This window comes from Lithobates pipiens, unplaced genomic scaffold (genome assembly GCF_037356315.1).
Source record: "Lithobates pipiens isolate NorthernLeopardFrog02 unplaced genomic scaffold, aLitPip1_a1.2 Scaffold_16, whole genome shotgun sequence".
In the NCBI taxonomy this organism is placed as follows: domain Eukaryota; kingdom Metazoa; phylum Chordata; class Amphibia; order Anura; family Ranidae; genus Lithobates; species Lithobates pipiens.
In genome coordinates this window covers 218,445,175-218,472,159 of record NW_027507748.1, presented here as the reverse complement: position 1 = coordinate 218,472,159, position 26,985 = coordinate 218,445,175, and the positions used below count along the sequence as shown (strand labels likewise).

The 26,985-nt window shown below is 46.4% G+C and overlaps 1 protein-coding gene across 2 annotated transcripts in view; it reads right to left on the bottom strand.

Moving 5' to 3' along the window:
- CRYBG2 (crystallin beta-gamma domain containing 2) overlaps positions 1 to 26,985 on the bottom strand; it is a 191,079-nt gene that overhangs the window by 18,114 nt on the left and 145,980 nt on the right. For both annotated transcript variants that reach the window (XM_077481047.1, XM_077481048.1), the window contains 6 exons: positions 22,112 to 22,248; positions 21,882 to 22,008; positions 21,651 to 21,793; positions 20,664 to 20,790; positions 10,870 to 10,902; positions 4,906 to 5,018 (listed from right to left, as the gene is read on the bottom strand). In XM_077481047.1, the coding sequence (XP_077337173.1) occupies positions 4,906 to 5,018; positions 10,870 to 10,902; positions 20,664 to 20,790; positions 21,651 to 21,793; positions 21,882 to 22,008; positions 22,112 to 22,248 (680 nt within the window). The remainder of the gene's footprint in view (positions 1 to 4,905; positions 5,019 to 10,869; positions 10,903 to 20,663; positions 20,791 to 21,650; positions 21,794 to 21,881; positions 22,009 to 22,111; positions 22,249 to 26,985) is intronic.

Sequence of the window (26,985 nt, the reverse complement as noted above, 5' to 3'; positions counted from 1 at the left end):
AGGTAGCAACAAGCGCTACTCAGCAGTCTGACGCCAGTACCCAGATCAGCCCAAGGAGGAGGTTGGTCCCCGGTGTTGCTGCCTACTCTACTTATAGCGGTGGGGAAGGTGACGTTGATGATGACGTGTCTAGTGATGTCACGTGGGTGCCCACAAGAGAGGAAGAGGAGGGGAGTTCAGAGGGAGATATGGACCAGCAGATAGGGAGGAGAAGCAGCAATGACTTACATTGCACAGCAGGGACAAAGCAGACTGCAAATGTATCAGGAGCGAGTCATCGACCATGTACGGTCACATCTGGCGCTCCCAGGACACCGGCACATGGCTCCGCAGTGTGGGCTTTTTTTAACGTGTCCGCTGCTGACAATAGCGTTGCCATCTGCAATCTTTGCAGTCAACGCGTTAGTCGCGGTAAGCCCAATACTCACCTAGGGACGACCGCCTTAAGAAGGCACATGAGCAGCCATCACCGAGCCCAGTGGGAGCAACGGAACACACAAAGCCACACTGCAGGCTCTCACCGTCCAGCCTCGTCTTCTACTTCTCCTTCTCCTCTCTCCTCACAATTGTCCTCCACTCCACCTTCCATCACGCCAAGCTCACATTTTTCTGCAAAAAGGCAGGCTTCCGTGGGCCTAATGTTTGAGCGTAAAAAAATGATGACGCCGGATAACCCTCTTGCCCAACGGTTGGCGGCTGGCTTGTCAGAACTCATAGCCCGCCAACTACTGCCATATAAACTGGTGGACTCGGAGGCCTTTCGCAAATTTGTGGCCATTGGAACACCACAATGGAAGGTCCCAGGAAGGAAGTATTTCTCAGAGAAGGGCATCCCAGAGCTATATGGCCATGTTCAGCGGCAAGTGAATGTATCTCTGGCACACAGTGTCGGTGCCAAGATACATCTGACCACAGACACGTGGTCTAGCAAACACGGGCAGGGAAGGTATATCAGTTTTACTGCCCACTGGGTGAACCTTCTGACGGCCGTCAAGCATGTAACCCGTGGCACCCGTGTAGATTTGGTTTTACCGCCACGGATTGCATGCAGGCCTGACTCTTCTTCTCCTCCTCCTACTCCATCCTCCTCCCTCTCCTCCTCAGCTGCCTCCTCCTTTTCCGCTGCTAGCGTCTCTTCCACTGCACCGCCCAAGCTCCCCAGAACCTATTCCACATGCCAGGTGAGACGTTGCCATGCCGTGCTGCGTCTGTTGTGCCTGGAAGCAAAGAGCCACACTGGCCCGGCACTCCTTTCAGCTTTGCGTTCACAGGCAGATGAGTGGCTAACACCGCTCAATTTGACAGTTGGTAAAGTGGTGTGTGACAACGGTGCCAATCTGCTTAGCGCATTGAAACAGGGCAAAATCACGCACGTGCCGTGCATGGCACACGTCTTAAACTTGGTCGTGCAGCGATTCCTTGTCAAATACCCTGGGGTCCAGGACATCTTGCGGCAGGCAAGGAAAATCTCGGCCCATTTCAGAAGATCTTACACGGCCATGGCTCGCCTTGCTGACATTCAGCGGCGACACCATCTGCCGGTCAGACGTCTTATTTGCGATTGCCCGACGCGATGGAACTCAACCTTCTATATGCTTGATAGGCTGCTCCAGCAGAAACGTGCAGTTAACGTCTACCTGTATGAACTCTGCGAAAGAAACGGTTCTGGGGAGCTGGGTTTTTTTTCACCGCGCCAGTGGCTGCTCATGCGCGACACATGCAGACTTCTGCGGCCATTTGAGGAGATCACCAAACTGGTCAGTCGCAGCCATGGCGCCATCAGTGACATGGTACCTTATGCCTTCTTTCTGGAGCGTGCATTGCGTCGTGTCATTGATCAGGCTGTGGAGGAGCAGGAGCGGGAAGATGAGGAAGTCGCAATGCTGGATGAATTCCCAGGGGGGGCTACTCTATCTGAGACAAGTCAACAACAGGAGTCTGATGAGGAGTCAGAGGAGGATGGTGCCGGGGCGGATGAGCAGGAGCAAGAAGAGCATGCTTTAAACCTTTCTGGGATCCCTGTTGTGCGAGGATGGGGAGAGGAGAATGAAGAGGACGACATTATCCTGGATGATGAGCAGGAGCCAGGCCACCACACCGCTTCCACTTTAGTGCAAATGGGGGCCTTCATGCTCCAGTGTTTTAATAGGGACCCCCGTATAAAAAGCATGAGGGTCAAGGACCAGTACTGGGTGGCAACGTACTTAGACCCCCGGTACAAACACAAAATGGCGGAAATGTTACCGCCGTCGCAGAGGGCTGTCAGAATGCAGCACTTCCAGGCCTTGCTTCGAGAAATGCTGCATTCTGCTTTTGCGTGCGCTGGCAGAGGAGCAATTCCCACTCCCAGAGAAGGATTTGCGGGTACCAATCCAACAGCGCCTGCAAGAAGAGGCCGGTTTGAAGATGTGTTGGTGACTTCGGATATGAGGTCATTCTTTCAGCCGACCCATCGACAGGTGTCATCCGGATCCAGCATCAGGGAACGCCTAGACCGTCAGGTGTCCGACTACATTGGGTTAACGGCCGATGTGGACGCTCTGAGGAGTGATGAACCCCTAGACTACTGGGTGGGCAGGCTTGACCTCTGGCCAGAGCTTGCCCAATTTGCAATCGAACTGTTGGCTTGCCCCTCATCCAGTGTCCTGTCCGAAAGGACGTTCAGCGCAGCAGGGGGGATTGTGACCGATAAGCGTACTCGCCTAGCTCACCACAGTGTTAACTACCTCACATTTCTAAAAATGAATGAGGCATGGATCTCGGAGGAATTCAACACATGTGATCAGTAGACCATGTATATGTCTATAAACAATTTTTGGAATCAAGCACACAGACCTTCTTAATTCATTTGGCTCACTTCCCTGACCCAAAAAAGCACACCGTACTATATGCCCCTACCCTCCTCTTTGAAGAGGTTGAGCGGTGTCATATTTCTACTGGGGCTGCTTATTATGAGGGGTTCCCACCATCCCTGTGCTGTGCTGACTTCCTCCTGGGTGTTCTTATTATGAGGGGCTCCCACCATCCCTGTGCTGTGCTGACTTCCTCCTGGGGGTTCTTATTATGAGGGGATCACACCATCCCTGTGCTGTGCTGACTTCCTCCTGGGGCTGCTTACGGTGCTGCTGTCAGCGCTGTATGTCACGGAGCTGCTGTCAGCGCTGTATGTCACGGAGCTGCTGTCAGCGCTGTATGTCACGGAGCTGCTGTCAGCGCTGTATGTCACGGAGCTGCTGTCAGCGCTGTATGTCACGGAGCTGCTGTCAGCGCTGTATGTCACGGAGCTGCTGTCAGCGCTGTATGTCACGGAGCTGCTGTCAGCGCTGTATGTCACGGAGCTGCTGTCAGCGCTGTATGTCACGGAGCTGCTGTCAGCGCTGTATGTCACGGAGCTGCTGTCAGCGCTGTATGTCACGGAGCTGCTGTCAGCGCTGTATGTCACGGAGCTGCTGTCAGCGCTGTATGTCACGGTGCTGCTGTCAGCGCTGTATGTCACGGAGCTGCTGTCAGCGCTGTATGTCACGGAGCTGCTGTCAGTGCTGTATGTCACGGAGCTGCTGTCAGCGCTGTATGTCACGGAGCTGCTGTCAGCGCTGTATGTCACGGAGCTGCTGTCAGCGCTGTATGTCACGGTGCTGCTGTCAGCGCTGTATGTCACGGAGCTGCTGTCAGCGCTGTATGTCACGGAGCTGCTGTCAGCGCTGTATGTCACGGAGCTGCTGTCAGCGCTGTATGTCACGGAGCTGCTGTCAGCGCTGTATGTCACGGAGCTGCTGTCAGCGCTGTATGTCACGGTGCTGCTGTCAGCGCTGTATGTCACGGAGCTGCTGTCAGCGCTGTATGTCACGGAGCTGCTGTCAGTGCTGTATGTCACGGAGCTGCTGTCAGCGCTGTATGTCACGGAGCTGCTGTCAGCGCTGTATGTCACGGAGCTGCTGTCAGCGCTGTATGTCACGGTGCTGCTGTCAGCGCTGTATGTCACGGAGCTGCTGTCAGCGCTGTATGTCACGGAGCTGCTGTCAGCGCTGTATGTCACGGAGCTGCTGTCAGCGCTGTATGTCACGGAGCTGCTGTCAGCGCTGTATGTCACGGAGCTGCTGTCAGCGCTGTATGTCACGGTGCTGATGTCAGTGCTCTGTATTACGGTGCTGCTGTCAGTGCTCTGTATCTCCTGCACCCTCTTGTTTGCCTACCCTGGTCCCTGACCTTCCCTCTCCTCCATTGCCTTCATTAGCTCCATAGTCCTGAATTGTCAGAACAATTTCCCAAATAAAAAAAAAATGCTTGTAGTTATCGATCCCAAATTCACCTCATACATGTATTATGCTATTGTCCAGGTGGTGGGACTACGTGCTACCCCCTAATAATTACCCCGTGGCCGCAAATTCGACCTAAAGGTTTGCGAAATTCGCCTCCCATTGAAGTCAATGGAGCCCGCGGCGAACGGTCGTTTTCGCGAACGTTTGTGTCCGTTCGCGTTTCGCGTTCGCGAAACGTCCCGTCGGAAGTTCGTCCATCACTACTTGTGGACATACTGTATATATCATGTAGTAGAAGTCACATTCTAATGGACTTGTTTTGTAACATTGAAGATTGTTCTTCAAGGTAGTTTAGTTTATCTGAATTGAGGAACCCATTTATTTGAGTGGTGAAAAGTCTTTATTGTTAAAACAGGTCCAACTGAATGTGATTAAATACAGCTATCTATAGCATGACTTGGATATATGAAAGCCTTCACGGACACATGGCTTACAAAACTGAAAGTATGATCCAATATACAGTATAAACTAAGCATGAATAATTAAAAGCATGCCAAATTTTGGCAGTGATATTTTACTGTACTTTCCATTTACATTATAATCTGCAGATCTATGAGCATTAAACTATTTAAAAATCCAGTCTTACCTTCCCCCTTCCACCCGGCAAGATTGCAGTGAGAAGGATTCTGGGATCAATGAGTGATCTTCTACAAAGGTCATACAGTCACCGTGGAAGTTAGGCTCAGAAAATAGCTGAATCTAATGAAACAGAGAAGTAACTAGGACTGTGTATCTATGTATCAATATAATCATGATCAGGTTTGGGGTATTTAAGAAAATTAATATATTTCAACTAAATGTCAGATATGAAGATATTTGAAGATATGAAGATATTTGAAGATATGAAGATATTTTCTTGGCACACTTATAATGGCCTAATAATCATAAATCTCATCAAACATTACTGCAAGCAACTTGTTTTAGATCTAAGTCTTTAAAACATAACTCCAGGCAAATAGTAAATATACCGCTTCACTGCATACTTTATTTATTGATATGTATACTAAAGGATTCGTAACACTGTAAAGTAATTTTTTTGACACACTACAGGGACAATTAATGTGAAAGAATTATTTCCTGGCTCCAACTCCAGACTGATCATTAGGTAAAAAAAGCATTATCCATGGCTGTGGGGTGTGGCAGAGGTGTGAAGATCACAAGACTGTCTGAACAGTATTACAAATCTCACGACAGGTGTGCATCTGTAGTGTTGCCGTAATAAAAAATATCTTGACATAAATGTCTGAGATTTTCAAATTACGGGAAATGTGTCTGATGCCGTGTACCGGCAGAAAAGGTCAGACGGAAAATAGAACATGTTTTAAATCTTTCCAACTGAATCAATTCCTATCGGGAAAACTGTATGCTCTTCCAACGGACCAAAAACGACACAAGGGCAGCTATTGGCTACTGGCTATTGAACTTCCTTTTTCTAGTCCAGTCGTACATGTTGTACGTCACCGCATTCTTAACGATTGGACTTTGGTGTGATCGTGTGTAGGAAAGTCAGTTTAAGTGGAACTCCGTCAGAAAAACCGTCAGAGTTTATTCTGACGGAAAAACCAATCATGTGTAAGCGGCATGAGATGCCAAGAGCAACCAATTAAACCCAGCTATCTTTGGCAAAGTGGGAAATATATAACTGAAAAACAAAATATGCAGTAACATTTAACTGCAGTATATTTAGTAAACCTGAATAAACATCAAGTTCAGCCTTTCATTTTTAGATTAAAAAAGAGCTCCAGTCATTTTTGGGTTTATTAACAGTCAGCAGTTGCAAAAACTGTATCTGCTGACTTTTAATAAACACACACTCACCTGTCCAAGTATCCAGCGCTGTGCTCACCCGAGCCGCCCCTTCCCTAAGCCTTGTGTCCCCGGCATCTCAACTGTGGGCACCCAGCTGTGACAGCTTTGGTCCCACAGTCTTCTGGGACCAGTGGCACATGTCCCAGATGACTGCGGGGAGGGAAGGGTAGAAGAGAACTTGTCAAAACCAGGTACCCGCTCCCCCACCCCACAAAAAAAAGGGGCAATTAGAGAAGAGGAGGGGGGAGGAGACCTTAAAGCTCTATGCAGAGCTGCACCAGATTTTTCACTCTCCAGTTTTAGTAAATCAACCACTTTATTCTTCCATGATAATCAGCATTTAACTTCTCTCCATTCAAGCCGAACTTCAGGCAGATATAAAGAACATCAATCAATATGGTTATGTATCTATTAAAGCTGAAGTTTTTTTTTAGATTTGCAGTAGGAGGGACATAACCTATCTCTAATGAAGTGTGCCCCATATCTGGCTGGCTGCTTCATTGTGTAGAAATCTGTGTGTAAAAATTGCACCACTTGCCCACCACTTCTGTCTGCCTCCTCCATTCATAGACCTTGTAGTATTCTTTCCCACAATGCAAAGCGTTCTGTGATTGAAAGCAGCTAATCCTATCATTCTTCCTCTGACCAGTCATTCACAGAGTGCTTTGTGTTTTGAAAAAGAATAGTACAAGTTCTGTGAATGGAGGAGGTAATCAGAAGGGCGGGTGTGCAGTGCAACTCGTTCCCACTTGTAGCTGCTGATTTTAAGCCCTTTAAGATCATTGTTGTAGGAAGGACCCAGTGGCATAGGGTAGGAGATTTCTACACTATGCAGCAGCTAGTTAGATATAGGATACATTTCATTGTACTGTAGGTAAGTGGGTGGTGCGTAACGTGCTTAACTGGCCTCCATTGTAATTTAGATTTATTATGTTTTACAGTGCTGTAATATTTTATAAATGTTTGCTTGTCATAGACATAGAGGCTAATGCAAGGCATGCATGGGTAGAATTCCGAACAAATTTTCTTTGGCAAATCAGAAATTTAGTGCATTTTGTGATCCGATGATGCCACCATGGATTTCGAAAATTCGACCAACCAAGTCTTCAATTTCACCTCATGTTGCTACAGAAAAGAATTTTTCGTGGCTGGGAATCTTCTTTTTTTTGTAGATCACAGCTCATGCACATTTCTTTTTCAATAATATTTCTCACTTGATTTTCCCATCATTGATTAGAAATTAGTTTTTAAAAAAATTTCCAACATGCCTGATCACTCAAATTCGATGAAAATTTGTGATCGTTGCTGAGACCCACTAATGGTGCAAAATTCGAACAAAAATTCTTAGTTACAGAAGAAAATTCTTTCGGAATTCCACCCATGCATGGCTGGCCTAAAAGTGCACCTGTGCTCAAAATGTTGACATTTATGGGTAATTACAAGCAGGAAGAAAAGCTTCAAAACAAGCCATCATAACCTCTGTAGCTGCAGATACTGTGTAGTAATTGCATACCTCCCAACTTTCTGGGATGGGAATGAGGGACACCTATTAGCAAAATGAAGTAGGCATATGACACACCCCCTACCATGGCCTTTTAAAGGAGAATTGTACCAAAAAAATTTGTTAAACCCAAAAAGTCCTTTTTATCATTACTATTCCTTTATATTGTTGTAGTAAGAGGTTTAGCACTGGGAAACTTTTTTGAAAGATAAGTAGTGCATTTTATATACACTATATAGATCAGACCAAAATGAGAGACAAATGATGAGGAAAGAGGGACATTGTTTCCGAATGAGGGACAGTCCCTCAAAATCAGTAACAGTTGGGAGCTATGGAATGTAACCTAGTTGAATACAGTTGGACTAAAGCCCCGTACACACTATCAGATTGTCTGCTGAGTTTTTCCTTCAGATTTACCAAAACCATATAATATGAGATCAAACCTTATGAGTTTCAATGTGTATGCAATCAGGCAGGCCCTTCTACAACATGGTTTTGGTAAATCTGAAGGAAAAACTCAGCAGAAAATCTGATAGTGTGTACGGGGCTTTAGAAACTCTTATGTTTATGAATACATCCTGAACTCGGAAGACATGGGGTGGATAGAGAGACCTCAGGATGGGATGGGACAGGGGGTGCACAGAGAAGAGACCTCAGGATGGGATGGGGGGTGCATAGAGAGACCTCAGGATGGGATGGAGGGTGCACAGAAAGACCTCAGAATGGGATGGGGTGCAAAGAGAGACCTCAAGATGGGATGGAGGGATGCACAGAGAGACCTCAGGATGGGGGTGCACAGAGAGACCTCAGGATGGGAAGGGGGATGCACAGAGAGACCTCAAGATGGGGTGGGCGGGTGCACAGAAAGACCTTGGGATGGGATGGGGGTACACAGAAAGACCTTGGGATGGGATGGGATGAGGGTGCACAGAAAGACCTTGGGGTGGGATGGGATGGGGGGTGCACAGAGAGACCTCAGGATGGGATGGGATGGGGTGCACAGAGAGACCTCAGAATGAGATGGGGGTGCACAGAGAGACCTCAGGATGGGATGGGGGGTGCACAGAGAGACCTCGGGATGGGATGGGGGGTGCACAGAGAGCCCTCCGGATGGGATGGGGGCTGCACAGAGAGACCTCAGGATGGGATGGGGATGCACAGAGAGACCTCAGGATGGGATGGGGGGGGGGGTGCACAGAGAGACCTCAGGATTCAGGATGATTGGGGGGTGGACAAAGAGTTTAGGAAAAATTGCATAAACAGTGCAATTCAAATTGAGACAATACAGCACACTCACTGTCCTTATCTCCTGCTACAGAGTCCTGTAGCAAACAGCACGAGTGGTGCACTGTGTCTGCAGCCTGAGGCCAGCTTCTGTCTTCCAATGATCTGATCAGATTCTGGGCACAGGCTTCACCTGAAATCAGTCTGCCATCTGCCAGGACAGTGTTACGGCTCCTCTATACTCCAGAAACGTTTCTATCAGGCACACACTCACCTGCCTCTTCGTCTTCAGCATAGATCGGCATCTGAACCCACCCTCACAGCACAGAATGAGTGGCCAGTACAGATTGATTGCTATGAGCTTCAGCCAATCATCACGATGAAAATCAGCCAGAAGGTCCAATCAAAGAAGGTTTTCACATCCAGTGTGAAAACCAGCCTGCAGGATTCTGCCTGCAGCTGCGGGACAGCAGGACAGCTGGACAGCCTTCAGTTTGCAGGACAATCCCGGACATTCAGGGATGGTTGGGAGGTATGTAAATTGCACCTGCTGTTTGTTTACATTCAAGGACTGCCAAGTCTCTGCTGTCATACAAAATAAGGGGATAGGAGTTGTGATTTCAGTGCCTCTGTTGTGAACTTTGAAGAATAATTTCTCCAAAATCCCTTTAAATACAGAGGCGAATAAGAGCTTGTTTAAAAGTGCTTGCACTGCTTGCTTGTTTAGAATATGTAATGTGGTGACTTCCCAGACCTACAGCATGAACCCATTTGGGGTAGGCTGGATTGGGCCATCAAGATTTGAACAAAGCCTATTTTATATGCCTTTACAAGGTTTTTTCACTACAATGATATGTACCATTTGCAACAATCTTAACTGTTATGTTCTCTTTTGATAAAATAAAAAAATTATGGATAAAAAAATAAAAAGAATATGTAAATACTTCCATTTGCATTATCAGAGCATGGGTTCTCTCTAATTAACAACAAGGTTTGTAAATACCTTCAAATGACTTATTTAATAACACAGTGAAAGAGCAAAGTTGCCCACGCAATTCAATCAGGAAAGAGAGCTCGGAGACGGACCACTAAAGGGGGGTAGGCGGAGAGCGGATATGAAGTCCAGTGAACTGGGGAAAGCCAGGATAGGCTGTAAGTATTAGGGGGCGGGGCTTAGCGCCACGAGGAGTGAGCGCAGCCCGCCCCAGCGTCAGTGCGGGAGAAAGTTTCCCACCCTCCCTCCCTTTTAGCATACCCGTAGGGGGACGGGGTGCTGTGGGGAGGGCAATGGAGCTCCTTTGCGTTTGGGAGTTTTTAACATGTTTTTGCTTCCAGGGGTAGGTGTCGGATGTTGTAGCGGTTGGCGGATGTTTGTCAGTGCAGGTAAAGGAAGATAACCCCTCCCCACAGAGAAGTTGATGCGGGACCCATTGGAGAGATGGGCTCGTTGCTGAAGCCATATAACAAGGGTTATATGGAAAATGGTGAATGGGGGGCACTGCGGTCAAAGAGTTGGTGGCCTCTGAGCTAGCATATCAGCTTTAGGCCTGGTACAGTTAATATGATCGCAGTGCCGGTTGATTGGTACATTAATGGGGTGGGGAGAGGGAAGGCCCTGCCGAAGACCAACTCGTTTGCCAGTCTATTCAGTTAACTGATAAGTTCATTGTTGGTTTGATATGTTGGTTTGATATGTTTATTATATGTTTTAATTAATAAAGAGGCTGCTACGGCCACTAATTACTCCAAGTTAAAGGTGTGGTCTCTTTAATGGGATAGTTGGAGGATGTAATTGGGTGGCTGGGTAGCTACTAATAAGGTGGGCAACATCAGTTATACTGTATTCATGGAATGTGGTTAGCAAAAGTATGTTTCTGATTAACTGCTGTTGATAACTGAACACTAGCATCTTTTGACTTTTTTTTATTACATAAAGTCCAAAAGTCTGTGTAGAATATATGGCAAATCCTACAATCCTATTATACATTGCTAGTTACAAGGACACACAAAACACACCTTAGGAGAATACTGAAGACTCTGACCTCCAACCTGTAAAAAAGAAAACACGGAAAGCAATAAAATAAAAAAAGACTTCAGAAAAGACTATCATTAAAATACATTAACACCTGCATTAATATAGTATAATTTGCAAGCAATGTAGATGTTTTACAGTTTTAAGTTATGATACTAGCAATGTTAAGAAAATACATCATCGCACAACTGCTCTAGTTTCGACCTTAAAGTATGCAAATATTGATAACGCGTATCTTACAATATTCTTTTTCAAGGTATTTTTAGGTCAAGGTCCTTATTGTAACCTAAAGGATTCCTATCACTAAAAATATTGTATTTTAATTACTATACGTAGTTTATACATGTGCAAAAATCTACAAAAATGGGGACCCTGAAGTCTCCCACATAACATCAGCTTCCTCAAACAAACATTCTGTTATACAACACTAAAAATCAGGAACCTTCTGATTGTTTCCTGTTTGTGTAATCACTATGACAACCAATCGTAGCGATCTTATGGGTTTATGTGCATAACAAACCTGCCAGTTCAACTATCACTGTGCCTTGCACCAAAGGGTACAATAAACACATTAACAGCAGCTGCCACAAAACTGTAAAAGTGTATTCATTTGACAGCCTAAATGAACAAACATATGCAGAAAATGTATTTTTAAAACAGTGAATCAATTAAAAGTCTTGTCCTTAAAAACATAAAATTATACACGTAGGCAAATTAGTCAGATTTATAGAAGAATTAACCATTTTCCTACTGGGCACTTTCATCCCCTGCCTGACCAGGCCAATTTTCAGCTTTTAAGCATTGTCGTAGTTTGAGGCTGGGTTCACACTGCAGCGGTTACGAGAACCGGATGTGATTCGCACCGCACTGCAGTGCAAATCACATCCGATCTCTGTGCGATGCGAGTTCAGCCATACAGATAGTATGGCTGAATTTGCATCGCTCCCGCTCCAAACTCGCACAGGACCCTTTTTTTGGTCTGCAGCAGAATCGGATCGCATGGGTGTTCACACCATGCGATCCGATTCCTGTCCGAGTTTGCAGATCGCACTTCAATATGCGGTCTGATCTGGGGGTGTCATTAACTTTTCACTGACACTCCCAGCCGTTCGCATAGGGCAGTGTGAACTGCCGCCGGGAGGCATGCGATGCGGGAACCCGCAGTAGATTTGCGGCGTTCCCACATCGCTGCAATGTGAACCCAGCCTGAATGACAATTGCTCATGCTAGGCTGTACCCAAACAAAATCATTTTTTTTTAGACAGATAGAGCTTTCATTTAGCGGTATCTAATCACCACTGGGGTTTTTTTTTTTTCTGTTAAACAAACGAAAAAAGACCAAAAAGAAAAAAAATTGTTTTTCTTAAGCCGTGTACACACAACGGGACTTTTTGACAGCAATGGTCCGACGGAACGAATCCGCCAGACAATTCGATCATGTGTGGGCTCCATCGGACCTTTGCTGTCTAAAAATCAGACGGACTTTAGAAATAGAACATGTTTCAAATTTTTCCGCTGAAACCATTTCCTATCGAGAAATCTGTTCATCTGTATGCTAGTTCAACAGACAAAAACCAATGCTAGGGCAGCTATTGGCTACTGGCTATGAACTTCCTTATTCATCACATTCAAATCAGTCAGATTTTGGTGTGATTGTGTGTGGCCAAGTCCATTCGTTTGGAAAGTCTGTTGGAACTCCCTCAAAAGTCCATCGGGAAGACCGCCGGACCTAGTCTGCTGGAAAGTCCAGTTGTGTGTACGCAGCATTCATTTCTGTTATAACATTTTGTAAATAAGTAACTCCTTCACTGATGAGGTTGCACTGATGAGGTTGCATTGATGGCCACTGATAGGCTTCCCTGATGGGCACTGATAGGCTGCACTGATGGGTAATGATGAGGTGGCACTGATGGGCACTGAGGAGGCAGTACTTATGAGGCTGCACTGAAGGGCATTGAAGGGCACTGATAGGTGGCACTGATAGGCAGCAACGATGGGCATGGATGGGCACTGATAGGCAGCAATGATAGCCATCACTGAGAGGCACTGACTGGCAGCACTGATGGGCACTGGCTGACAGCACTGATTGGTCCTGATCAGTGCCCTGATTATCAGTGTAGATGTCCCCTGCGTGGATTCGCCAGTTATCGGCTCTCCTCTCCTGCTGTCAGCATGAGAAAATACTGTTTACACTGTGATCAGCTGTGATTGGACACAATTGATCACATGGTTAAGAGCCACTGTGATTGGCTCTTTACCCTTATCTGTGATCTGTGGCACGATCAAAGGAGGAAGTCCATAGACCATGCTGCTGTAGCCATCTTTTGGCTATAGCACGGCCGTGAAGAGGTTAAAGTAGAAGTAAATCCGCTTATCATTTACAACCAAGGAAGCTGCCATCCTATCTTCTGTTTGATCTGCAGTTGCCATAGTGCTGCTCAAGTGATCAGTTATGACACCAACCATTTAAGGCAGGAGTCTCAAACTGGCGGCCCTCTAGCTGTTGCAAAACTACAAGTCCCATGAGGCATTGCAAGGCTGACAGTTACAAGCATGACTCCCAAAGGCAGAGGCATGATTGGACTTATAGTTTTGCAACAGCTGAAGGGCCACCAGTTTGAGACCCCTGATTTAAGGCCTTGACAGTTCTGCTGAGAGCAACTATGAAAGTTATTATTTATGCCATGCCTTGAATTGGGTTTAGTTCCACTTTAAGTGACACATACTGATTCTCTTAAATTTGGCCTAGGTATTAATACGTCAGTTACTTATGGTTATATAAAGATTGAGTCAATTATCTAGCCTTAAAGTGGATGTAAACCCACTCTCATCCTTTCTAAACTACTGCAATATTGGTTATCTAGAAGGATATACAGTGGTGTGAAAAAAGTGTTTGCCCCCTTCCTCATTTCCTGTTCATTTGCATGTTTGTCACACTTAAGTGTTTCGGAACATCAAACCAATTTAAACAATAGTCAAGGACAACACAAGTAAACACAAAATGCAATTTGTAAATGAAGGTGTTTATTATTAAAGGTGAAAAAAAATCCAAACCATCATGGCCCTGTGTGAAAAAGTGATTGCCCCCCTTGTTAAAACATACTATAACTGTGGTTGTCCACACCTGAGTTCAATTTCTCTAGCCACACCCAGGCCTGATTATTGCCACACCTGTTCACAATCAAGGCATCACTTAAATAGGAGCTGCTTGACACAGTAAGGTCCACCAGAAGATCCTTAAAAGCTACACATCATGCCGAGACCCAAAGAAATTCAGGAACAATTGAGAAAGAAAGTAATTGAGATCTATCAGTCTGGAAAGGGTTATAAAGCCATTTCCAAAGCTTTGGGAATCCAGCGAACCACAGTGAGAACCATTATCCACAAATGGCGAAGACATGGAACAGTGGTGAACCTTCCCAGGAGTGGCCGGCCGCCCAAAATTACCCCAAGAGCGCAGCGACGACTCATCCAAGAGGTCACAAAAGACCCCACAACAACGTCCAAGGAACTGCAGGCCTCACTTGCCTCAGTTAAGGTCAGCGTTCATGCCTCCACCATCAGGAAAAGACTGGGCAAAAATGGCCTGCATGGCAGAGTTCCAAGGAGAAAACCACTGCTGAGCAAAAAGAACATCAAAGCTCGTCTCAATTTCTCCACAACACATCTTGATGATCCCCAAGACTTTTGGGACAACATTCTGTGGACCGATGAGACAAAAGTGGAACTCTTTGGAAGGTGTGTGTCCAAGTATATCTGGCGTAGAAGGAACACTGCATTTCATAAAAAGAACATTATACCAACAGTAAAATATGGTGGTGGTAGTGTGATGATCTGGGGCTGTTTTGCTGCTTCAGGACCTGGAAGACTTGCCGTGATAAAAGGAACTATGAATTCTGCTGTCTACCAAGAGATCCTGAAGGAGAATGTCCGACCATCTGTTCGTGTACTCAAGCTGAAACGAACTTGGGTTCTGCAGCAGGACAATGATCCTAAACACAACAGCAAGTCCACCACCGAATGGCTGAAGAAAAACAAAATGAAGACTTTGAAGTGGCCTAGCCAAAGTCCTGACCTGAATCCTATTGAGATGTTGTGGTATGACCTTAAAAAGGCCGTTCATGCTCGAAAACTCTCTAATGTAACTGAATTAGGACAATTCTGCAAAGATGAGTGGGCCAAAATTCCTCCAGGACGCTGTAAAAGCCTCATTGCACGTTATCGCAAACGCTTGGTTGCAGTTGTTGCTGCTAAGGGTGGCCCAACCAGTTATTAGGTTTAGGGGGCAATCACTTTTTCACACAGGGCCATGATGGTTTGGATTTTTTTCACCTTTAATAATAAACACCTTCATTTACAAATTGCATTTTGTGTTTACTTGTGTTGTCCTTGACTATTGTTTAAATTGGTTTGATGTTCCGAAACACTTAAGTGTGACAAACATGCAAAGGAACAGGAAATGAGGAAGGGGCAAACACTTTTTCACACCACTGTACATGTCTCCTGCATGTATACTCATCTGTCAAATGTCTCCCCTCTGCTGCTATGAGACCCGAAAAACTGCAGATTTTGTGGGTGCCTCTGTTTTCCAGCGCTCAGTGGATGGAGTCGTGATGTCAGTAAACTCTCCACCCACCTCTACACTCCCCTTATCAACATGCATTTTCTCCTGTGTATTTCTTACACTGAACTTCTGCTTAATCACTAACATCTAGTCAAAACCCAGAAAAGTCCCCACATGACTTCCGCATGTCAAATCATGCTGAGGTGCGGAACAGCCGATCCTTGCAGAGCAGCAGAAGAAAGGAGTGGGGAGGGAATTAAAAAAATAATGCATGTCTCTTAGGCTTGTGTATGAGATATGCAAATCACCTGTTACTCACAGCAAGGGGCAGGATTTGACAAAGTTTTTCTCTGTTCGTCAAGATTTATCTGACTGAACAATAAAAGAGGATTGCTCAGAGCTGGATTAACTCTTTGTGGCAAGACTGGGCTCAAATGATAGGAAAGCTTATACTTTACATTATGACATAAAAAAAAAAAAATTGGGGTTTACATCCACTTTAATCCAATAGAAACTCCCTAGGGTGCGTAGTCTGTAAAGTCTCTATTTTAGCCAAAGGAACCTACCAATTTTGACAACTATGTTTTGACTGGAAAACATTTTGGAGTGATTTCTAACTGCCAGGTTACACAACAATAGTTAACATATATTGTTTGCATTGGAAGGTTGTGTTATATTGTGCTGTCACTAATCTTTTAGCCAGCATTTGAACATGCGGTATGTAGCTGCAGCTTAGATGTGTGCTGTTGAAATGTCCTAATTGTTCTCTGTTTTATGCTCTATTCTAAATTTTTTTCCGCAAAGCCACCAGTGGAAGAAGTTGTGTTCAAATCACATTTCTAAAATCTCAGCTTGTTATGCTATAGCATTACAGTCTTTAGGTAAAAAGACAGGACATGCTGGCAAGACTTACGTGTCTATTGTATTTTTCCTGCATGCTAGTAGCTATGGTTGGATACAGAATATCTGTTTTCATTATTTGTCTGTATCAGAGCGATTAAAATGGGATTTTGAAAAACGTACCTCTTGAAACTCTGATTTAGCAAACCAATACTTTTTCTTCATTTAAAAGGCAGAAATAAAAACAGCTACTGTTTTATTTTAATAACTTTCAATGCTGATGAATAGTTTGTACAACAGGTGCACTTTAACTGCTTTGCTGCAGAACCAATATTCTCAAGGCGCACTGAGCAGGTTCTAGAAGTGAGCACTACAGAGCACAAATCACTTCTGCTATTGACATTTTGAAACAAGGTGAGCTTGCTCCCTGATTGTGGCTTGCATGTGGATTTTGTGAACACAAGTGGATTTTTTGAACTAAACTGGAGAGTTAACAACCAGGAGTTGAAAACAGGAGTTAAGACAGGAGTCTCCAACCTCTATCCTACCTCCATCCTCCCCTCCATTTTAAAGATCCCACTGCAAGGGGCAACCAGACAGCTTTCTAGAAACGTCAGGCTGACAGCAAGCCAGATTCACCTGAACCAGAGTGTTTAACGGGGACCACCGCAGCCAGGTAAGCTCGCACCCCCACCCCCCCCCCCCCCCCCAGTGATTGTTCCAGGGACTCCGTCCGACCGCCTACGGGGGTCAGGAAGGAATTTTTGCCCCACTGGTGCGTTTGGCTGCTACTGTCAGGGGGTTTTTCGCCTTCCTCTGGAACAATCAGGAACAACCATAGGTTAGCATACCCCTACCTCCGGCCTCCGTTCCATTTTTTACGCTATCCTAGGACGACTATTCCAGATCACAGCCAGACTTCTTTTCTGAGCGGAGACCTTCACCTTAAGTAAAGGTAGCTGGAACAGCCAGCAACCAAATACAACAACTCCTTCCGCATCCATATAGGCATCCCCTGATCAACTTGCGCGCTAATAGCCTCAAGCACGGCGGCAAGTCTGATACCCAGCCCCACCTCAGGATCAATACCCTGATCAGGATCATCATCTTAGGCCCATAGTACCATCAAAAGCATCCACAAACCATGTGCTACTTCAAATACTCAGCTGAAGTTCTGCACAGACTAAGGAACATCAACACCACATTGCCATCTTCCATACAAAAAAATACTTTAAAGAGAACAACTATTAAAAACCGGACGACAAGCAGCTCCCAACCACAGGAAGACATCTACTCGACCACTACAATTAGATTGCGCCTTGATTAACGCCAGGTCTGCAGTCAAACATAGACTGGAAGTACACGACTTCATCATCGAGAACAATGTAGACTGCCTCTTCATCACCGAAAGCTGGTTAACCTCTGACTGCAACACCATCCTCACCGAATTGGTGCCGGAAAACTACAGGATCCTAACCGAACACCGGATAGGGAAAAAAGGAGGAGGCCTAGCAGTGATCTTTAAAGGTCACCTGGATCTCACTAAACCATCATCTCAGAACCCAGTTCCTTTTATGGAAACCCTGACGCTACATCTTCAACCAACACCCCATGACACCACTCATATTCTACTGTGCTACAGACCACCGGGACCAAAGTCCAATCTTCTTTCACCCCTTACGGAATCCTTTGCAATGCACACCCTAAAATTCAAAAATTTCCTGGCACTCGGAGATTTCAACCTTTGGGCAAACGAGCCTAAAGACCCCATCGCGACTGCCTGCATCAATCAACTAGAAGAACTGGGTCTACAGCAACTGATAAAGACTCCCACGCATGGGTCAGGACACACCCTGGACCTCATTTTCAAACAGAACATCGACGTCAACATACTCGACAACATAACTCTGCCATGGACGGATCACCACGCCATCAAATTCAAAATCGCTACCAACATCACCAACGCAAAACCGAAACCTGTAACAACACACTGGACCAGATCGCATAAAAAACTGTACTTCGAAGCCTTCAAAACCACTCTGTCCAAAAAGATATCTACAATAACCTTAAACCACTCTACGGAGGAAACACTCAACTCCCTGAACAAGGCATTACTGCAATCAGCAGACTCGGTAGCACCAAAATGCAGGGCACTCATCAGGAAGAAAAATGCTGGATGGTTTAATAGCTCCCTCTCCGTACTAAAGCAAGAACGCAGAAGAGCGGAAAGAACATGGAGAAGAAATCCCACCGAGGAAAACCTATTTAACTACAAAGGTCTCACAGAGAATTATCGGAAAGCAATCTTCAAAGCCAAAAAGGACCACTTCTCATATACAATCTCAACGGCCGCAAACCAACCACGGGAACTGTTTAAACTGGTTAATCAATCAATGAATCCGGTGTGCCTAGAACCCCCAGAAAGCGAATCCCAGGATTACTGTGACAAACTTTCGGATTTTTTCATCGATAAAGTCAAAACCATCAGGGAAACAATTTGTCAGAAGAAAACATCCAACCTCAGCCAGCAAATACATAAAGAGGATGTCTGCACCAACATACCGCAACCGCCAAAATTTTCACTATCCCCAATTACCGTAGACACCGCAAAAAACATCATTAATAAACTGCGTGACAGTACCTCACCTATTGACATCATCCCCACAAAACTACTGAAAGAATGCTCCGACATCGTGGCTCCGACATCGTGGCTCCAACCATAACCCACCTCATAAACCAATCATTCCACGAAGGGATTGTTCCCAGCATCCTCAAACAAGGCACCTCTACTCAAGAAACCAAACCTGGACCCTCAGGATCCAAACAACCGTAGGCCGATTACAAGCCTCAACACCATTTCTAAGATCATGGAGAAAGCTGTAGTACATCAGCTACAACTTCACCTGGATACTCACAAACTCCTGGACCCGCTGCAATCAGGCTTCTGCCCGGGTCATGGAACAGAAACAGCTCTCTTCAAGATATGGGATGACGCCCTCGAAGCAGCAGATGACGGAGAGCCGTGTCTCCTCGTAATGCTAGACCTAAGTGCAGCGTTTGATACAGTAGATCACAATACTCTACTCGTCTGCCTCACAGAAGTAGCCGGAGTCCAAGACATAGATCTCCAATGGTTCGCGTCCTTCCTAGGAAATCGGTCACAGACAGTAAAACTAGGAAAATTCCTCTCCGAAACTCGGGCAGTCACCTGCGGAGTCCCTCAAGGCTCTCCGTTGTCACCCGTTCTCTTCAACATTTACATTCGCCCACTCCTTCAAATCATCAGATGCTCAGATATCTGCTTCCACTCTTACGCTGATGACACGCAACTTTATTTCCGGATCAATGGAAAAAAAGATCACCAACAACAACTTGAAAACTGCCTCAAATCAATAGAGGACTGGATGACCACCAACTCCCTCCAGCTGAACCAATCAAAGACAGAGCTTCTTATCTTACACCCAAATCATAAGCCCGCAACCAAAACCTCCTGGTCTCCACCAACCGTCTTTGGGCAGACTATCTCCCCAAAGACCAAAGCGAAGAGTCTCGGGGTTATTTTAGACGCACAAATGTCAATGGATGCGCAAATAGGATCTGTAGTCAGTCGATCTCACCATCTGCTGCGCATGCTTCGCAGACTCATCCCTTTTATCCCAAAGAATGACAAAGCAGTGGTAGTTGGAACAATCATTAATTCACGACTGGACTACGCAAACTCGCTTTACATAGGATTACCACAATATCAACTTGCGCGATTACAACTGATCCAAAACACGGCGGCAAGGCTGATAACAGGAAAAAAACCCTGGGAATCCATCTCTCCTTCACTGAGGACCTTATATTGGCTAACCGTAAAAAATCGGATCACGTTCAAGACCCTTTGCCTCACCCACAAATGCGTGCATAGAGAAGCTCCGCAATACCTAATGGAGAAAATAAATCATTACACACCAAACCGCAGTCTTCGATCAGCCAACAAAAACCTCCTCCTCGTGCCCAAAGCCCGGTATAAATCCAAGGGGGATCGGAGATTCGCTGTCCAAGGGCCTCAGCTATGGAATGCTCTACCAATCAACATCCGCCTGGAAGAAAATCACCTGGCTTTTAGGAAAAAACTCAAGACCTTCCTCTTTTAGCAGATGATCAAAGCTTGCCACAGCGCCTAGAGGCGATTCAGTTCGCATTGTGCGCTATACAAGTATTTCATTCATTCATTCATTCATTCATTATAACCAACACATCCTTGGCAGTCAAATGGTCAAACCTGGTTTCAACTGTCGAGTTGACTGCAGCACATATTGTATCTTTTTTAGCTCGAAAAAAAATCAGAATCTTTATTATTCCATTATTCTGGTTACTTTCTGACCTTACCTGTAGAACTGGCTGTACAGAGCAGATGCGGCTATCTTTGGCTCCCCAGTCTTGATAACTGTGGTAGATTCCTTTCTCCAGAATGTACTGCTCTCCTGAGAAGTCAACATTTTCATAGGCCACCCACCTACAGTTTTAAATTACATTTTAGAAAACAGTATATGACCAAAACTGGAACAACATAAAAACTTTACATTGTTTGGCAAAATATTTGTAGGCATCTGACCATCATCCCTACTATATGGCACAAAGTTTGAGCACTCCCCTCCAAATTATGAAGTTTAGATGTTTCCATAGAAGGATACTATTAATACTATAGCAATGAGAAGGTCCTTTTCTGTTTCTGCATGACTGACATCTACAAAAAGCTAAGTCCATAAAGACATAGTTTGAGGAGTTTGGTGAGGATAAACTTGAGTGGCCCATGGAGAGCCCTGACTTCAATCCTATTGATTAACTTTGGGATAAATAGGAATGTCAATTTTGAGTCATGCCTTCTTGTCCAATGCCATTACCCATGTTGAAAAGCTGCTACAGATACCAGTCATGCTGTTGCTGGACACATGGCTGAGCGTTTCTTGTTTTATTGGAAAACAACAGGAAAACGGAGATAGGAAGTTACATCCTAAAGATGTAGTTCCACTAGGAAGAACATTCAATTATACAAGTATTAAAGTAACACTACCACCTAATGGCAGAACTACTGGCCATAGTATAATATGTGAGAATGGTTGTTGCACCTACAGTATGTCTGTAAAAACAGCATTCTAACAACCTGATCACACAAATTGTCTTTTAGCTAAATGGGCACACATCCCTACAGACATATTTTGATATCCTGTGGAAAGCCTTCTCAGAAGAGTGGAGGCTGGCTGAGCCACAAAAAGGGTGGTGGGGGGACAACAAGCTTAAAATGATGATCAGGTGTCAACAAATATCTGCCCATACAGTGTAAAACTATGCCCTCTTTTCCCTGAAGAGACTCACACTCCGTTCAACACATGGATGGATTCTGTTTTGGTCCCATACTGAGCCAACTCAATATCTGATAATGCTTCATTTAGGCGTAAGCAAGGACCATCTGAGCAGCCAGGTTGCTCATACAGCACTATTTCAGGCTCTGAAAAATCCTAAGAGTAAGGAACAGGTTTTGATTATATATATTACAGTAACTAAAGATATGTTTGCAAATGCTGTTAGCTCTCTCTTTTAACTCACAGTACAAATATGTCGAAGTGATCCTAGTTCTTCAGAATATCCACCCCACGTAGACCAATCTTTATATTTTCCTTCCTCCAAGAGGTATTGATGACCATGGAAACCTTCATTTTCATATCCTACCCAACTGTAGTCGCAGAAATGAAATTAAAAGCAGCCACTTCATGTTAGCAAAAACTTGCTAAATAGCTATTTATTTATATGAGTATCAGTCAGTGTAGTTTACTTACCACCCTCCCAGGATTCTTACTGATCCCACAGTAAGGAGACACTCTCCATTGCTGTTTAGCTCATCCTGCAGGGAGTTCAGGTCTTTGAAGACTTCCCAAACAGGACCCTGAAACCCAGGGTATTTAAATAAAAGAATCTGCAAGAGGAATTGCATTTGCACAATTTAACATTTTAAAGTGGACATGACCCTAGACTAAAACATTTGTAAGGAAACAACAGTACTGAAGTACAGGTATTTTGTGTTTTTTTTTTTCACATTGGTACCTGAACTCCCTTGCATATTAGAACCAGGCTTTATAGACTAACCATTCCCAGTAATTCAGATGTCAAATACCATGCAAGTCTTAGAACCAAATGAATTAGGACTGAATCTTTACTTATTGGAAATTAGAAAAAAAATCCAAACTTCCGTTTTGGAGCATGCTTGCTGAAAACTGCCTGGAAGGATGGGGTATATAGCCAGTACTAGGCATTCATTGAAGCCCTTCCCTGCCAAAGAAGAGACCCATGGGTGAACATGATAATGTAACAGGACGCCTGAGAAGTAATAGATTAACTTATTTTTGAATTGCAAAGATACTGTATAGGGGTGTTTTTATAAAGCAGGAGTATGACCTTACTGTGGACTAGCAAAGGCCCATTTATTTAAATGAGTATTAAAATAAAAGTGCTGGAAAGAGGAGAGGCTGGTCATATGACCATGTTGCCATCTTCTCCTCCAATTATAGAGTGTCTTTGCAACATTACGCAGTTATGCCGAGTTCCCGGTTATGGGTAAACCTTAATTTATAACTTGTCTACCAAAACAAAACTGTCAGAGAGCAAGGTCAGCATGAAATGATAACGGAGATGAAGATAACCCATATGTGCATGATCTGACTCTTAGCAGCCAGGAATAGTGATGGACGAACTTCCGACGGGACGTTTCGCGAACGCGAAACGCGAACGGACACAAACGTTCGCGAAAACGACCGTTCGCCGCGGGCTCCATTGACTTCAATGGGAGGCGAATTTCGCAAACCTTTAGGTCGAATTTGCGGCCACGGGGTAATTATTAGGGGGTAGCACGTAGTCCCACCACCTGGACAATAGCATAATACATGTATGAGGTGAATTTGGGATCGATAACTACAAGCATTTTTTTTTTATTTGGGAAATTGTTCTGACAATTCAGGACTATGGAGCTAATGAAGGCAATGGAGGAGAGGGAAGGTCAGGGACCAGGGTAGGCAAACAAGAGGGTGCAGGAGATACAGAGCACTGACAGCAGCACCGTAATACAGAGCACTGACATCAGCACCGTGACATACAGCGCTGACAGCAGCTCCGTGACATACAGCGCTGACAGCAGCTCCGTGACATACAGCGCTGACAGCAGCTCCGTGACATACAGCGCTGACAGCAGCTCCGTGACATACAGCGCTGACAGCAGCTCCGTGACATACAGCGCTGACAGCAGCACCGTGACATACAGCGCTGACAGCAGCTCCGTGACATACAGCGCTGACAGCAGCTCCGTGACATACAGCGCTGACAGCAGCTCCGTGACATACAGCACTGACAGCAGCTCCGTGACATACAGCGCTGACAGCAGCTCCGTGACATACAGCGCTGACAGCAGCACCGTGACATACAGCGCTGACAGCAGCTCCGTGACATACAGCGCTGACAGCAGCTCCGTGACATACAGCGCTGACAGCAGCTCCGTGACATACAGCGCTGACAGCAGCTCCGTGACATACAGCGCTGACAGCAGCTCCGTGACATACAGCGCTGACAGCAGCACCGTGACATACAGCGCTGACAGCAGCTCCGTGACATACAGCGCTGACAGCAGCTCCGTGACATACAGCGCTGACAGCAGCTCCGTGACATACAGCACTGACAGCAGCTCCGTGACATACAGCGCTGACAGCAGCTCCGTGACATACAGCGCTGACAGCAGCACCGTGACATACAGCGCTGACAGCAGCTCCGTGACATACAGCGCTGACAGCAGCTCCGTGACATACAGCGCTGACAGCAGCTCCGTGACATACAGCGCTGACAGCAGCTCCGTGACATACAGCGCTGACAGCAGCTCCGTGACATACAGCGCTGACAGCAGCTCCGTGACATACAGCGCTGACAGCAGCTCCGTGACATACAGCGCTGACAGCAGCACCGTGACATACAGCGCTGACAGCAGCTCCGTGACATACAGCGCTGACAGCAGCTCCGTGACATACAGCGCTGACAGCAGCTCCGTGACATACAGCGCTGACAGCAGCTCCGTGACATACAGCGCTGACAGCAGCTCCGTGACATACAGCGCTGACAGCAGCTCCGTGACATACAGCGCTGACAGCAGCTCCGTGACATACAGCGCTGACATCAGCACCGTGACATACAGCGCTGACAGCAGCTCCGTGACATACAGCGCTGACAGCAGCTCCGTGACATACAGCGCTGACAGCAGCTCCGTGACATACAGCGCTGACAGCAGCTCCGTGACATACAGCGCTGACAGCAGCTCCGTGACATACAGCGCTGACAGCAGCACCGTGACATACAGCGCTGACAGCAGCTCCGTGACATACAGCGCTGACAGCAGCTCCGTGACATACAGCGCTGACAGCAGCTCCGTGACATACAGCACTGACAGCAGCTCCGTGACATACAGCGCTGACAGCAGCTCCGTGACATACAGCGCTGACAGCAGCACCGTGACATACAGCGCTGACAGCAGCTCCGTGACATACAGCGCTGACAGCAGCTCCGTGACATACAGCGCTGACAGCAGCTCCGTGACATACAGCGCTGACAGCAGCTCCGTGACATACAGCGCTGACAGCAGCTCCGTGACATACAGCGCTGACAGCAGCTCCGTGACATACAGCGCTGACAGCAGCTCCGTGACATACAGCGCTGACAGCAGCTCCGTGACATACAGCGCTGACAGCAGCTCCGTGACATACAGCGCTGACAGCAGCTCCGTGACATACAGCGCTGACAGCAGCTCCGTGACATACAGCGCTGACAGCAGCACCGTAAGCAGCCCCAGGAGGAAGTCAGCACAGCACAGGGATGGTGTGATCCCCTCATAATAAGAACCCCCAGGAGGAAGTCAGCACAGCACAGGGATGGTGGGAGCCCCTCATAATAAGAACACCCAGGAGGAAGTCAGCACAGCACAGGGATGGTGGGAACCCCTCATAATAAGCAGCCCCAGTAGAAATATGACACCGCTCAACCTCTTCAAAGAGGAGGGTAGGGGCATATAGTACGGTGTGCTTTTTTGGGTCAGGGAAGTGAGCCAAATGAATTAAGAAGGTCTGTGTGCTTGATTCCAAAAATTGTTTATAGACATATACATGGTCTACTGATCACATGTGTTGAATTCCTCCGAGATCCATGCCTCATTCATTTTTAGAAATGTGAGGTAGTTAACACTGTGGTGAGCTAGGCGAGTACGCTTATCGGTCACAATCCCCCCTGCTGCGCTGAACGTCCTTTCGGACAGGACACTGGATGAGGGGCAAGCCAACAGTTCGATTGCAAATTGGGCAAGCTCTGGCCAGAGGTCAAGCCTGCCCACCCAGTAGTCTAGGGGTTCATCACTCCTCAGAGCGTCCACATCGGCCGTTAACCCAATGTAGTCGGACACCTGACGGTCTAGGCGTTCCCTGATGCTGGATCCGGATGACACCTGTCGATGGGTCGGCTGAAAGAATGACCTCATATCCGAAGTCACCAACACATCTTCAAACCGGCCTCTTCTTGCAGGCGCTGTTGGATTGGTACCCGCAAATCCTTCTCTGGGAGTGGGAATTGCTCCTCTGCCAGCGCACGCAAAAGCAGAATGCAGCATTTCTCGAAGCAAGGCCTGGAAGTGCTGCATTCTGACAGCCCTCTGCGACGGCGGTAACATTTCCGCCATTTTGTGTTTGTACCGGGGGTCTAAGTACGTTGCCACCCAGTACTGGTCCTTGACCCTCATGCTTTTTATACGGGGGTCCCTATTAAAACACTGGAGCATGAAGGCCCCCATTTGCACTAAAGTGGAAGCGGTGTGGTGGCCTGGCTCCTGCTCATCATCCAGGATAATGTCGTCCTCTTCATTCTCCTCTCCCCATCCTCGCACAACAGGGATCCCAGAAAGGTTTAAAGCATGCTCTTCTTGCTCCTGCTCATCCGCCCCGGCACCATCCTCCTCTGACTCCTCATCAGACTCCTGTTGTTGACTTGTCTCAGATAGAGTAGCCCCCCCTGGGAATTCATCCAGCATTGCGACTTCCTCATCTTCCCGCTCCTGCTCCTCCACAGCCTGATCAATGACACGACGCAATGCACGCTCCAGAAAGAAGGCATAAGGTACCATGTCACTGATGGCGCCATGGCTGCGACTGACCAGTTTGGTGATCTCCTCAAATGGCCGCAGAAGTCTGCATGTGTCGCGCATGAGCAGCCACTGGCGCGGTGAAAAAAAACCCAGCTCCCCAGAACCGTTTCTTTCGCAGAGTTCATACAGGTAGACGTTAACTGCACGTTTCTGCTGGAGCAGCCTATCAAGCATATAGAAGGTTGAGTTCCATCGCGTCGGGCAATCGCAAATAAGACGTCTGACCGGCAGATGGTGTCGCCGCTGAATGTCAGCAAGGCGAGCCATGGCCGTGTAAGATCTTCTGAAATGGGCCGAGATTTTCCTTGCCTGCCGCAAGATGTCCTGGACCCCAGGGTATTTGACAAGGAATCGCTGCACGACCAAGTTTAAGACGTGTGCCATGCACGGCACGTGCGTGATTTTGCCCTGTTTCAATGCGCTAAGCAGATTGGCACCGTTGTCACACACCACTTTACCAACTGTCAAATTGAGCGGTGTTAGCCACTCATC